This window comes from Pseudorasbora parva, chromosome 9 (assembly GCF_024679245.1).
Source record: "Pseudorasbora parva isolate DD20220531a chromosome 9, ASM2467924v1, whole genome shotgun sequence".
NCBI lineage: Eukaryota > Metazoa > Chordata > Actinopteri > Cypriniformes > Gobionidae > Pseudorasbora > Pseudorasbora parva.
Window position 1 is genome coordinate 40,753,359 of NC_090180.1, and position 16,113 is coordinate 40,769,471.

Sequence of the window (16,113 nt, forward strand, 5' to 3'; positions counted from 1 at the left end):
ATACATGTTTATATTTTTCCATATAATATTGCTGTTGTGTGGCAGCAGTAATGCTCTAAATTGTTTTTTACCCATTAAGGAGTAGACTTGTGTACAATACAGTACTTCTACTGCACATCTGTGTTATGTGGTGTGTATTTTAAGGTGACTGAATAAACAATATGTGAAGTAATATGTGCAAGAATACAACTGACAAGCAAAACAACAACAAATCAAAACTACAGAAGCAAATATTTTCATTTAATTTGTTTTATTATTATTTTTTTTTAACATTTGTTATTCTCTACTGCATTCTTAAAATGCAACATATTACATGCTGGCATTGTCTGCTGCCATTTAATTACATTATTTAATTTTATGCAAAATAAAATAAAGCAGGTAAATATAGGGAAAGACTATCTTGGCACTTAGATTTCTAAAGGCAGTACTCAAAAAGTACTAAACAGTGTTTAAGAAATATTCCGGTATATACTGTATGACAATTATGATGAAATATCTAATATCAAAATGAAAAATATGTCTTTTTACTAGCTTTTTTATAGTTTGACAGTTATTATTATAACTGAAAAACCAGAACACAAATCAAATCCATGTTCTTTATATACCTACAAAATGTAAATCTCTGTAATCTACAATATGTAATCTTATAAACAGCCCTGTTTATTAGCCTTCAGAATTGGCATTTTATTTCAAACAAATTCTTGCAATAGTAAACTATAAAAACTCCCACATTTTCCAGAATCCTGGTTCAGGTCTTCTGCATCTCTCCTTAAATGAAAATGAATCCCTGTAAAACTAATTTGGATAATGCCATTTTAACAGAGGCTTCTTATTTCAAATGAGTTCAGAAATCAATTTAGTAACTCACTAGTTTGTGTGTTACTTCTACCTGGTGTTGAACCAACAGCCACCTACAGCACAGATCACACACTGTCCTCTGTTCACTGTATAGTTACAGTTTTCTTTTAAATGAACACATTTGCAACATTTAGAACTTTATGGGCGGTCTCACAAAAAGTCTTGTATCAGAAATATGACTTTGAAGTTTCAAGCCTACTTGAAATCAGTAGTATATATTGAATATATATTACTAATAATATAGTATAACAGATTTCTTTCTTTAAATTAGCAGCATCCATTTAAGGAAACAACAGACAGTCAAAAGTGCATCAGTCCATGTCAATGAAAAGAAAAAAGAAAAAGAGAGACCTATAACCATCGATTTTTGGTAAGAGAGTACCAATCCAAGCATTTCCTGTCACTTTGAGCTAAAGCAAAGTTTTTGTCTGTCACCAGATCTTGACCAGCAGGGGGAGCAGTGACGACACAAATTCCCAGAGCCCATGAATGAATGTGTCAGGAGCCCAGTATAGAACTGCTGCATGTGATCGAAGACAACTGCTGTCTTCTCTTTTGACACAGGATATTACATCACCTTCCACATGGACGTTCAGTCTAGCGTTTTATAACCACCTGTTCAAAAGCTCCAGCACCAGCCCTAAGTGACAGAGAGAAAGATACACATTACATTACAAAATCACATTTTATATTTTATATTTATATTTATATAATACTTCTCAATAATCTGCTTCTCATAATGCGAACACAATGACCATCTATCCCATAAGGACAGCATTAGCAGAGGATGACAGTTGCCGTGGTGACCTTGCGGCAGGGATGTTACATAATATATCTCACCTGGTGTGCTGAGAGCCCAGTGCAGTACTTCCTCCTGGCCCAACGAACAGCCGCAGACCCTCCTCTGCAACACACAAAAACACAAATATTTAGACTATATTTATTTTTTATAAAATAAAAACTCATAGCAACTGGTGGTAAACAAAAAACAAAAACATCTCTAATACTTACACAGAATAAGGAACCTAAGGGTCCACAATTATAGAGGCTGACATTTTTCCAGGAATCCCAAATTCACTATTAATCACGTGATTGGAATGGGAGCAGATTTTTTTTTTTACCAGGAGTGGGCGGGACCGGGAATCGTAATAAAACTATGATACCATCTATACAAATACTGTATACTGTTTATAAAAATTAACTATATGTTTTCATTTTAAAACTCAATTCTAGTGTTGTCCTGTCTTTTTAGGCTCTCCTGTTTGCCTTGGTGTGGCTGGTTAAGTGAATTACCTGCTCCAAACCCGTAACAGTTGGTGGCCAATCTAATGCCAACCACTAATAATATAAGAGAAAGGAGGCTTCCCCATGCATTTTTTAGCCATTAAAATCATCATCAAAATGGAGTCAGACATGAAAGCTACGGCATAAGTAAATGACATTTACTGCGTGTGTACGCCTGTGTTTGCATAGATGATTGACGTGGAATTGAATGTGTGTGTATCTTTATTATATTGAACTAAAAGCCATCTTAAACAAAACCAACATTTTTAGTTTTTATTCAACTAGGCATGGGCATGCTGTGATCAGTACTGAATGTTTTACTGTAACTGACAGAATCTGGCCAAAAATGCAATGCGAGAGTGGGCAGGATACTCAATATTCTGTATAATGAATATTGGCCCAGAGTCAATATTCTGGGATTGTGACGGGATGGGAATTTTCCCCAATTTTTCGTGGGATTGGGATGGGACGGGATTTTTGTGTGGGAGTGTGATGGGAGAGGCATGAAAATCCACAATAGTGGATAATAATAATAAAAGTCCAAAATATAATTTTTTACCACCCAGAAAGCCCTAGCAAACAAGACATAGCAATGTCCTGAAATTACATTATTAACTTTTGAATGAATATACACCAGTTTGAAGCCCTTATTGTCATACACAAAATGTATGTACATACACATATAATCATCATATTAGAGTGATTTCTGAAAGATCATGTGACACCAAAGAGTTATGATGCTGAATATTCAGCTTTGCATCACAGGAATGCATTTCAAAATATATTCAAATAGAACCCAGTTAATACGACAGTTTTTTTTACTGTATTTTAAATAAATAAATAAATGCAGCCTTGGAGAGCATAAGAAACTTCTTTCCTAAACATTAAAAGCTATATATAGGTCCGGTGGTTTCAGGGAAAAGATGTTGCAGCAGCTGCAAGTTTAAAGCTGCTGTCTCTGAGGTCTATCCATGAGTCAGAGAAGAGGGGAAACTCAATCATCTGTTTGTTTGAGACTAGTAACCATGGTAAACATTCATTTTACAAAGCCACAATGTGGCGCATATTAGTGCAACTGTGCGCCTGCGGTAAAACTTAAATCAGAATTTCCTTATTCTGAGTTTGTGTCAACTGAATGCAGTTTGCAGCTGCTATGGGACAATGTGTGTTGTGGTGTAAAACTCTGTGCAAGCTGGTCATACGCGACATGTTTCTGTGTGTGTGTCTATCGTCAGTTGTTGCCTACAGCCTGCAGTTATGGAGATGGGAATGATGTTCAAATGTAAAAAAAAAACCAAAAAAAAAAGGACCCTTTATTTTAGGTGGTCATAACTACTATGTACTAATATTTGAATTACTCATTAGATACAATGTACTTATTGTGTACATACAAGTTTTTACATTTTACTTACATTTAAAAAAATACCTGCATGTAATTACGTCTGTAATTAATTTCTGTAGTTAGGGGCCAAGCACCGAAGGTGCGGAGGCACCTATTGAAACCGTTAGCGTTCTTATTATTATTATTATTCTTCTTCCGCTCACAAGTCAATGGCAGCCCATAGAACCGCTCGCGGGAACATGATGAAATCTGGCACACATATAAAGGACAGTCACAACTGTCAATATAACAAATTTTGAGTCTCTAACTCAATCCCTCTAGCGCCACCAACAGTCCAAAGTTGCACTCATGTTTATGCTAATAACTCTTGAACTAAAAGGGCTAGAAACAAAATCCAAATTTTCTCTGACTCCTTGGCTCAAGCCGATTCGTTTGCACCCTATGACGTCGTTTTGCGTCATAAAAATTACCCGCCATTTTTAATTTTCCAAAAAAACTACTTTTTCGAACTCGTCCTAGACGGTTCATCTGATTTGCACGAACATTGAACCAGATCATCTTCAGACCATGGTGACAAAAAGTTATGGAATTCATGTTGATTCTTCAAATCGTTTACGATAAATGTGCGAACAAATTTTATGTAGAGGTTGCAAAAGCACACTAAAGGCCATATCTCTGCAACGCTTTATTGTATTCAAACCAAACTTGGTACATGTCATCACAAGCATGACCTGAGGCAACATGCAGCGTTTCGGCGCAGTGCACCCTACTGGTCCGGAGATACAAAAAAGGGCTATTTTGGCTTATAACTTCTAAACCGTTTATCCAAAAATCATAAAATGTATCTCCTTAGATACGGGGAGTCATGCCGAGTCAACTGATATCCAAGTTTACTAGGTCTGCCTTTTTGGTTGTCTGCCATTTTGATTTATGTGCTAAAATGCTGTATTTTATGAACGCATGAACAGATTGTTAGGAAACTTGGTATGGGTCATCAGCACAATGCCCTGAAGTAGCCTGAGAAGTTTCGAAACAGCGCCACCTAGTGGAGAATTTTTTTCCCCAAATGCTTATAACTTTGGCTGTGGTTGACATATTTGGATGGGAGTAACTTTTTTTGTCTCCTGAATCCTTGCCGAGTCCAATGATACCAGACTTTCCAGGTTTCGGCGAATGGTTTGCGCAGCGTTGTAATTTAGTGCTTATAAAACATTAGCTGATATCTTCAAAACCGCTAGTCCGATCGAGACGAAACCAGCCTCAGAAGTTCGAAAACATAGGTCGATAGCTAAACGCTAATGCCCAAATCTCAAAATATTGATAGTAAGGGGTAGTAAAATCCAATCAAAGTCAGGTGTCAGTCATTTTTTACGTGTTTTTTCATGTAAATGTTTATAACTCCAAAACAAAATGAGATATTTTCACCAAACTCGACACGTATATGTATGGGCTCATTCTGAGGACAAATTAAAAAAATGGTGCCATTGTGCCTCTTGATGGCGCTATAATAGAACAAAACATGAAATTCCCATTGACTTCAATGCGGTATTTGGGTATAAAATGCTAATGTTACACTTAACGAATGCATTAGCGTATCATTACAAAACTCGGTATGTGTCTTCTGCTCCATGCCCTGAAGGTACTCAAAAAGTTTTCGAGCAGGGCCGCCTTGTGGTCAAAAGTTGTAATAAGGTGTACAAAATGCTAATAACTTTTGATTAAATTAGCCTATTTTAATGAGACTGGTCACATTCATTGGCTCCTGCCGAGAACATGGATACCAATTTTGTCCATATTTGGCAAACCTTTCTGCCCTCTATCTTGTTATTGGTTAAAAACATACTTTTTCAAACTCGTCCTAGACCGTTTGTCCAATTTTCACCAAAATTGAATCGTATCGTCTTCAGACCATGTGAACAAATAATTATGGATTTCGTGTTGATAAACAAAAGAGTAGTCATATACCACTGCAACAGAGTTGAGCTATGATGCAAAAATGACTCTTGAGGCTGTATCTCTGCAATGCTTTGACATATTGACACCAAACTTTGCATGTGTCATTTCCACCTCAGTCTGACTACACCACATCAGTTTCGTAACAGTGCCACCTATTGGTCGAAAATGAGAAACCATTAAATCATTATTATTGACTTTATTTAAAATTGTACTGCTTTTTTGCCTAAAATCAACTTAAGTCGTTAATGGCTCATTGTTGCAGTTGGTCTTACACTCCTAGCTAGCTATGCTGGCATGTCTTAGGGTCTTCATTTCGCTTGGCCCCGACAATTGCTGCTTGTTACATTTGTAATTACACAGTTGGCACTTCCCTTACCCATAACTCTACCCTTAAACTTAGCCATAAAACCACACCGGTCCCTAACTCTACCCGTATCCACCTCAATATCAGCAAAGGTGTTTTGCAATACAATTTGAACACAGTAAGTACATTTTAATTATTTTTTGATGTAAGTAAATAGTAGTTAAGGCCACCTAATATAAAGTGGGGCCAAAAAAGGACATAGCCTTTTAAATAGATCCGTAGAATTACTCCTATTTCTGTTATTATATGTGCATGTACATGTATCCTTCCTTGCCAAAACATAATATTGCCTTGGTACCTTAAAAAGACTGCGTTATGACTATTTTAATTAATTTCTATTTAAAGCACATTGAATTCCCATTGGATATGAAATGTGCTATACAAATAAGCCTTGCCCTGCGGCATTAATATGGCCTCGTTAACATCTGGACTGTAAATGTTACATGCATCAAGGTGCTTTGTGTATTTCAGGAAAGGTTGCTTAATTAAAGTTGTCCAATAATACCTTCATTGCTAGAATCCAGTATGCTGCGGCTGAAGTCCTGACCCTGTAGGATTGTTTCAATGATGTCATCAGCATCCACTCTGGTAGCATCCATTCGCTTTAGCTGAGACTCAACCGAGTCCTGCTTTACAGGGTGCCTGAAATACAAACATACACACTTTGTTAATGATTCTTTAAAACCTATTTTGCAGGAAGAGCTAAAGCACACATTTACCTGTTGGCTGTGATCCCAATGTGTGACGGTGTGGCTAAGTCCTGAAGCAAAGGTGTGCAGGACTCCCGGTCTTCACTGGGCTCTGGTAGGCTGCCAATCCCAGTGGATGCACTGCCCGCAGACAAGTTCCTCCTATGCGAGAGCTCCGTCAGGCTGGAGGAGCGTGAGTGACCCGTACTGTAGCCTGCAATGATGTCCAAACTGATCAATACTATGACATAATATTATGAAAAATGCCAAATAATTATAGAATAACAGAAAAGCAATACATTTGTTGTGAATGAACAGACCAGAGAACTTGGACTGCTGGCTGGCGTAGCTGGCAGTTCTTGAGTGGCCACACTTTCCAAGTTCTTCTGGAACAGAACCATGACTTAAGCCACTTTTTCCTGGGTTTTCTAGAAGATAAAATTCAGTGAATTATTAGCATCATTTTAAATTGTGGGTTGGTTAAAATGCGAACGAGTCTTTACATAAGAGTAGGAATGTGCCCTAAAGGGAGATTGTGATGGGAAAAACATGAGATGGTTGGATAAATTATATTTCAATGCTTTTGCGTTCTCTTGCAAGTTGTGTTCTCTATCAAAGAGTTTCTCCTCCCATCCCATGTGTTTTCCATCACCACGTCCCTTTAAAGACTCCATAGAATGTGTTATTACGTGTAACATACACTTCTGGGGTTCGTTTTTCGTACCTCGCTTAATACATCTGAGATTATTTGACAGATCCCAGATCTTCTAATCCTGGTAACTGATCTCCGGCTAATTTGGTTCATCAAACGAATTTGCGGATTGGATTAAAATATCTGGATTATGTTATCTAAGATCTTTGTGCGTTCTTGTGTTCCCTGAAGAGGGCAGATACGTTGATACTTGAAACTACGAACATCAATGCAGCAATTGGCTGGCACTGTCAAGACAACCTAATGACATCATATAATTAAAAAAGCCACCTGGCTAAAAAACTTGACAAAGGAAAAAAGAAAAAAAAAAATATTTCTGGACCTTTATAAGGAAACAGCAAAACGACCAAACCAACATAAAAGTTAAATATATTAAATGTGAACTGATGAAATATTTTGATGAACATGAACAAATTATATTCACGATTTTATAGTATTTGTACACCCTTGTAAACACATTTTTATTTCAATGTTGTAATTTAATTTGCATTCAATTTGAAGCAGACTTGTTACGTGACATTATTATTTAAAATTTCTTAATGGTCAAGATCAAATTATCTGCATCTCTTACGCTGCATCAAGCCAATCCCCTAATATCGTCATCACACATTAATGCACGACGCAGATTAAGAGTACAATAATCTATATATATATATATATATATATATATATATATATATATATATATATATATATACACTTAAAATCTATATCTATATATATCTATATTATATATATTTTAGTATTATACGTATTTTATACATACCAAACTGCATTTATCAAAAATATAGTAAAACAGTAATATTGAGAATTATTATTACAATATAAAATAACTGCTTTCTATTTTAATATACTTAACTTATTCCTGTGATGGCAAAGCTGAATTGTCAGTGTCACATTATCCTTCAGAAATCATTCAAATATGATTTCATGCCCAAAAAACACTTCATATTATTATCATCAATATTTATACTACTTCATATTTTAGTGGAAACATATATTTTAGTTTTTTTCAGGATTCTTTGATGAATAGAAAGCATTTATTTGATATAGTAAAGACATTTATGAATAATGCTACAAAAGATTGCTGTCACTTTTAATCAACTGAATGCATCTTTGTTTAATAAAAAGTATTAATTTATTAACCTTTGAATGGTGGTTTGTCAAATTTGTTCACTTTTCAACACTGATAATAATAATAATAATAATAATAATAATAATAATAATAAAAGTACTGTAAAAATATATGGTAGTGTAGATGGTAGTTTTGTGTGTGGATTGGTACCTGTACATATATGAGTTGATTTCTGTGTCTCTCCTCTTCTGTCTTCATGTAGACATGTCTCTGTGTCTCCTGGAAAACTAACGGTCATTGCAGTGGATGAAGGCCTAGAAAAAAAAAAGTCACCATCACACAATTAGACATGTACAAAAAATGTGAGTGGTGTTTGTCGAGGCAAAACTTTCCACAATGCAGTTACTAGGGTCTTTGTAAATGATTGCTAGAAAGTTGACTCCTAACTCATGTTCTGGTGCTGAGATTTGGCATATTCATGTTGCTACTATGCTGCTAGGGTGCTCTAAATGATTGTAATAGATAGGATTCCTGCCCGAATCAAAAGATCCAACCCCTTTGTCTCTATTATATTCTAATGCTGAGATACAGCTTATTCATGCTGCCATACGGTTGCTAGGGTTTTGTAAATGGTTGCTAGGGCGTGGCCGCACAGTTCTCAGTGAGATGTTTAAAGACTACCTGCCAATTTGAATCAAAAGAGCCCATCCTTATGTCTTTATGTTATTTTGCTATAGAGACACAGCCCATTAATCTTATTCTATAGTTGCTAGGGTGCTCTAAATGGTTGCTACGACATGGCTAGACAGTTGCCAGGGTGATATTTTAAAAAGTTAATAAAAAAAGGCCACTTAGTTGTCTGAACAATGCTCTGATCACAAATCTTTTTTTTAATGTAAGTTTATGGTATGGTTGGTTGCTAGGGTGCTATAACAAGGTTGCTAGGGAGGGGCTACAAAGTTAAAATGTCACTATTTATTGGCTGCTTGCTAAACCGAGTCAAATGAGCCCACCCCAAGTATGGGCTCTATGCAATTCTGATGCAGAGATACAATTCCCCATATTTCTGGCCAAAGTCTACGAGATTTTTGCAGCCACTTTTTGGCCTGTGTACGAACATTGAATGACCAATCATAATATGATTGTTTATTATTGATCATAATCTTATCAATAAGCCACATGATTTGACACCACATTCATGGGTAACTCGCTAAAGTTTTGTCCAGAATAATAATAATGTTTGTATGAGGAATAACTGATGCAAGCACCACTAATAAGTTACAAAAAGAAGGTTATTCACATTAGTTAAAAGGGTGTAAGTAAATGTCCAATGTTTCGAAGCATGACTTCAGACTTATGAATAAATCAAACAATTTGTAAATACCTTCAAGATGTTTTACCTTTTTTTTGAAGCTCAATCTCCAATTCGTTTAACTGCACAGCAAGTAACCGCATTTAAAAGTAAGGGAATATTAACAATTTCTCCCTCAGTGTTTCACAGAAGAAAAGAGAGACATTATTATATTTACTAAATTATATAAATGTTCATTTTGAGTAAATTATTCCTTTAATAAACTGAACCCAGCCAGGTAGTTTTCAGTTTAAAAAAATATTTCTAGGGAACAAATAATCTATAAATCACTTATTTTCAGAAGGATATTAATCCATTAAGTACTAATCTGGCATTTCATTGGTTTTAGTGCCTCTATAACTGACAGTGACATAATACTATGACGACCAGCCAGAGCCAAAAGCACTTCAAGTGCAGTATGAGCAGGCCTACACACACACACCCCCCGATAACACATCTGACGCCTCTGACAAACACACAGGCCTACTCACAGGGAATCACCACCAAACACTCTGATTTATGAGTGTGTGTGACTATTTTTAAACCAACTATCCACAGTGAAGGAATGATACAACTCCCACTTGAAGCATTTTTCCCATTTTAAGTGGGCACACACACACGCACACACTTCGTAGGGGTTTATTTTTCACTCATATCAGTTGCTAGTCCACTGTCAGAACACAGTTGTTTTAATGGGAGTAATTGTGCAATTGTGCCAGCTCGCTTACATAACAGGAAGCACACCTTTCAATGTGGCTGGGCGCTGTGTGAGGTGATACATTTATCTCCCACTAAATGTCATCTTAAATGTGAACTATTTCAATATACACACAAACACATCCACACAATTGATCTGAAACCATACCAACATAAGTTTTACATAATTGTACTATTCCTAACTACAACATCTTTACTTTTTAATGGAACAATAATGCTATACTTAACTTATAGGTGTTTATATTAATATTGTGAAATATTATTAGAAAAATTAAATAATTTTAAAATGTACTGTACTTTTTTACTTTTTCAGCATCATTACTCCAGTCTTAAGTGTTATATGATTCTTCAGAAATCATTCTAATATACTGATCTGGTCCCCAAGCAAAAGTTATTATCATCAATGTTGAAAACCGTTGTACTGCGTAATATTTTTGTGGAAATATTTCAGAATTCAAAAAGTGCAGCATTTACTGCATTTGCTGTCACTTTTGATCAATTTAATAATAAAACAACATCTTTCAAAAAATAAATCTTTAAGACACCAAACTTTTGAACGGTAGAGTAAACCTGCAACCTTAATTAATTTTCAGAGGGTTCAGGTTGCAGATGCTGACAAAAACACCCCTGTGTGTATGACCAAAATCTACCAGGAAGTGGTTGAATCAGACTTCCTGTGTTCATGCGGTCCCAGACATTGGTGTCAGTGTCAGACAAAACGTATTTCACTGCCACAATCACACACACACTGGCATCTGCACAGACACGCAAACAAATATGAAAGCATCGCGACAGCTGTGTCTGAATGGTCACATCAACAAGATTTGCGACTACAGCTGGCTAACAATGCTTTAGGGAAACGCACCTCAAATTGGTCTTTTTGTCTCGTTCATTACCACCACAGTATTTAAATCTCATTCATTACCATTATTAAACCAGATGGTTCGATGCTGAGGACAAGCGTCCAAAACATGTGCTGGTCTTTTCAAAAGGATGCAGACAGATTCTGATTTGAAGATGAAATTCCAATTTTTCTAACTATATTTAAAAATTAAGGGGCAACTTACGTTTTAAAGCAGGGATCACCCGACATTAGCTGCATATTGATTATAACCTAGAGAGAGAGAGAGAGAGAGAGAAATTGTGTGGTAAATTGTATTTTCATGAAGGATATAGTCTTTAACGTGATTGGATGAGCCATGTTTGAAGCTACTGTAAAATAACCCATATGCATAAAATAATGAATGAACATAAATATATTATACAAAATTGATGCTGTTTTTTAAAAGCAAAAAAACAAAACAAAACCTAGGCTTAGTCCAGCGGGGGTTAAGATACTTTGTTTTGCATCCTTCCTATGTAATAGAGATATTACTCTTTAATGGCTGATACAGATCACTATTATACTGAAACATGTGTATCATAATTCAGAACCCATTTTTTATTAATGCTGTTTTACTCTTGCTTTTTGACTCAATTACAATTTAATATTACTTTAAAAATAAAACATAACATGCTCGATTAATACTTTGAAATACTACTACTTGGCTGTAGAATGCACACAATGCAGGATAATATAACAAACAGTCTTTAATAACAATTCCTTACGTTAAGTAATTTTTAATTATTGTGATTAATTATTTATATTTTAAACTTAAATAAAACATATGCTTGATTCATATTTAATAATCATCATCATCACAATCATCTTTTTTGTGTTATTAACAATAATTACTTTAACTGTGAGAGAGGTCAGGTGTGGCTTTAGTGAGTATGTGTATAATGTGTGAGAGTAGATACACAAAACTTTATTAAAACTAAGGAGATAACAGAAACACAACCACTTAACTGAACTAGGGAATGAACTAAGGAAACTCAGGGCTTAAATACAAGGAACAAACAAAGGGAACCAGAATAATCAGTGATTAACCATAACAACAAGCTAGAGCATGACCAAGGGAACTAACTTGAATAGCCAAACAGAGGGAAAATTAAACTAAAAACAGAACTTACATTAAATGAGAACCATAGTTGAGTGGCAATTCAAATTAAAGTTCCAACAAATGGTACCACTTATTAGCAAACCCAATATCAAAAATGTTTACTAATACAATTATGTTTAAAGTATCTCAGTCAATGCAGAACACATTTTTAATTATTGTGATTAATTAAAAACTAATTAAACCCTGTATGAAAAAGTAACAAAAAAAGTGTGAATAACACAAAGAACATTTGTACAAGAAACATCTCATATACATGGTGTTACATGGCTTGTATGGCAACATGTTTGTTTCCAACTGTTAATGGACTGCAGTGATGCAAGTTAAAAGGGAATGATCCGTTGCATGGTTCTCTGCGGATATAAATGCGAAGGCCTGTGGAATTTTGGGTGCTCTCTAAAGAGCTCCAGGCAGAGGTGGAAGGATACAGGGTTGCGGAATTCTGGGGGCGATGTGAACAGCTCTAGGCGTAGGTGGGGGTTGTGATTGGAAAACACAGCTCAATACAGGACGGAGCATGCCAGACATAACCCACATTAAACGGAACATGAAGTAACACAACACCGCACACAGATTTGTGAGGACCTGCCCCCTAGCAACTGCATGTTTATGATATAAATAAACGAAAGGATACAATATAAAGGGCATGTGGTAACCGAGGCAACGGTTTTAAAATCTCAAAGTGTGTGTTTGTTTGTACCTTCAGTATAGAGTTGTCCTGACGTGTGTTTTTGGTGTTGTATCCCTCCAATAGACAGCGCCGCGTGGTGCTTCCTGAACCGGCAAACTCAGCCAAGTTTAAATCAGCAAAGCCAAGCTGTGTGACACACACACTGTATCAGTGCCAGTGATCTAATAGAAAAAGTCACCATAAGCCATGAATAAATAGAGCTTACCTTTGCAAATGTCTTCCCACCTTTGAGCTCCTTCATAAAAGAACACACCAAAAATATACAATAAAAAAATAGAAACACAGAAAAAAGTTTAAGAATATATCCTTAGAGCCCAATTTAAGAATCAGAACATTTGATAATTCATACCTTTCTTACAGATACCCGAAAAACACAAGGGTCCAGCACCCCTGTCCCTGCATTAGCACTTATCTTGCATAAGAAGGAGAATATTTTCTTCCATTTAACACAATTCACCAGAACTGGCTCTCTGCAGAAGAAACCAATATAACATAATAAGACATATAACACAAATCACAATAGAATTACTTATAAATAGAAGGATAGACAGGCGGATGGATGGTTGAATAGATGGATGGATAGATGGATAGATAGACAGGTGGATGGATAGATAGATGGGTAAACAGACAGGCTGATGGATGGATGGATGGATGGATTCGCAGACAGACAGATAGACACAGATAGATAGATAGATAGATAGATAGATAGATAGATAGATAGATAGATAGATAGATAGATAGATAGATAATCCATGCACAATTTATGCAATAAAAAGTTTACATCTAAGCAGATGTTTATATTTTATAAATATAAAAGGTATAAGTGAAAGAAAGAATACAATGTTTACAGTATCTCGAAAATCTCTAAGCCACATCACTCTCGCTGTGTCATAAGGGAAACTGGTTTAGAAAAGGAATTTTATAATAATGTTTTCAGGCAGGGGAAGGATTAGCTTGTTACAGTGTCTATTACATCACATTTGTTCTGGTTGTGAAAGGAATTACATTCTGTAATTAATATTTCTGAATAATGCTTCCTGCTGCTGTTTTGTATGTGTCAGTGCTGCACTGTACTCATTCAAAATGCCCTTCCCTCGTTTGTCCTGAAAACACAGTGACACTAATGCCAAGGGAATGAAGTAAACCTTTATCTGCAATGTCCATGAGGAGGAACGCCTGGCATTCCGACGGATATGGAATGCTACCATTTTGTAAAATGCACACTGTTGTTATAGCAAGTCCAGCCTTGACGGTTAGAGGAAGGAAAGAATTTGCTAATCAGACACTGCCCACTTTTGCCGACCTGTTGAGGTCCCTGTAGTAACGTACACACTCCCTCTTATACCACAAGATCTATACTACAATGTTTTTATTTTTATCTCGCTATATATTTCAGGCAAGTTAATGAAAATAAACTGTTTCAATATCAAAAGCATAACTTTTCTTAATCATTCATAACATACATCAGAGCAATAACTAAATGCATTTTTACACTATTATTATATTTGTATACATAAATTGATCGTTGTCACTAAGTAATAATATGTAATAAAAATGTCTTTGGTTCAATTGTCTCACCTCGAAGACTCCCCTGAAAAGCCACCGTCCGTCAGTCGAACCTTGCAGAACAAAACTCCATTCACAAATGGGACATATGACAGCTCCTCCAACTCCACATCCACCTTAAACTTAAACCTTTTCTTTTTCATCATGATGAAAGCCATCAATCACATGTGTAAAGGACGACAGATTCTCGGTTATAGTCCACGAATAGGGTTTAGAGAGAGGAACACAAACCCCATGACGCGCGCGTTGAATGAGCTCGGTGTGCGTGGCTGCGCGTGAGACGATAGTTTTTTTTAAATGCTGCTGTGTGTGAACTGCGTCGAACTGACAACTGACTACACTTTAAAATAAAAGTCCTTCCAAAATGTGTCAAAGACGGCATAAATATAACATTTATTATTTGTAATATGTGGGTTATTTCTTTGTAAAATATGTTGTAGCAATATTAAATAAATCTAATGCAATTTTTTTAATTAATTATGCAATTCAGTTGTTCTGTGTGTGATAAATGTAAGAACACACACACACACACACACACACACACACACACACACACACACACACACACACACACACACACACACACACACACACACACACACACACACACACACACACACACACACACACACACACACACACACACACACACACACACACACACACACACATATTATTGAAATAGGAGAATACAGAGTCATACAAAAATACTTGAATCTAAAACAAAATCAAAGTGCTGCTGCAATCATACATCTGATACAAGTATCCTTTTCAAAAGCTGGGATATCTTGACAGCTTTACGATTGTCAGAGAGTCAGTGGAAAATAGTCTACCATTTACAGTTAATATACATTTTGCTTTATGTATATGATATTTCCCAAATAAAATGATAATTTTATTATCCATTTCCAAAATAAAATAAATAAATAAATAAAAATTAAAAAATGGTATCACAAGGCCACCTCCATGAACCCTGCTTCATCTACCAGATCTCTTTACAGAAACACGGGGTCAAAATTAGGATGAAGCAGGGTTATATTTTATAACTTTGGTATTTATTACCTAATGTGGGACCTGAACATGATGTAACAGCATTCTTATTGACTCAAAATAACTAATTAAGAATACACCAATCAGGCATAACATTATGACCTGAAGCGATCCTGAAGTTCATCACAGCACTGGTTATTGGGTGCGATATATTTGGTAATACGTGAACATTTTGTCCTCATTGTTGATGTGTTATAAGCAGGAAAAATGGGCAAGCTTAATGATTTGAGTGAGTTTGACAAGGGCCAAATTGTGTTGGCTAGATTGGGTCATAGCATCTCAAAAACTGCAGCTCTTGTGGGGTGCTCCCAGTCTGCAGTGTTCAGTATCAAAAGTGGTCTAAGAAAGGAATAGTGGCGAATCGGCAAAAGGGTCATGGGCGGCCAAGGCTCATTGATGCACGTGGGGAGTGAAGGCTGGCCTGTGTTGTCCAATCAAACAGACAAGCTACTGCACCT

General features: G+C 36.0%; 1 protein-coding gene across 2 annotated transcripts; it reads right to left on the minus strand.

Moving 5' to 3' along the window:
* Positions 1-231: 231 nt before the first annotated feature.
* Positions 232-14,893, minus strand: eeig2a (EEIG family member 2a). Of its 2 annotated transcripts, none has more exons than XM_067452658.1 (11): positions 14,618-14,893; positions 13,389-13,509; positions 13,245-13,274; positions 13,049-13,165; positions 11,416-11,462; positions 8,491-8,594; positions 6,814-6,921; positions 6,524-6,707; positions 6,310-6,446; positions 1,699-1,762; positions 232-1,498 (listed from the first exon to the last, which is right to left on the minus strand). In XM_067452658.1, the coding sequence occupies exons 1-11, from the start codon at positions 14,761-14,763 to the stop codon at positions 1,456-1,458; spliced, it is 1,101 nt and encodes a 366-aa protein (XP_067308759.1). In that variant the 5' UTR covers positions 14,764-14,893; the 3' UTR covers positions 232-1,455. The 2 variants fall into 2 exon arrangements, with proteins under 2 accessions (XP_067308759.1, XP_067308758.1); XM_067452657.1 differs by having other exon boundaries at positions 6,793-6,921.
* Positions 14,894-16,113: the final 1,220 nt, after the last annotated feature.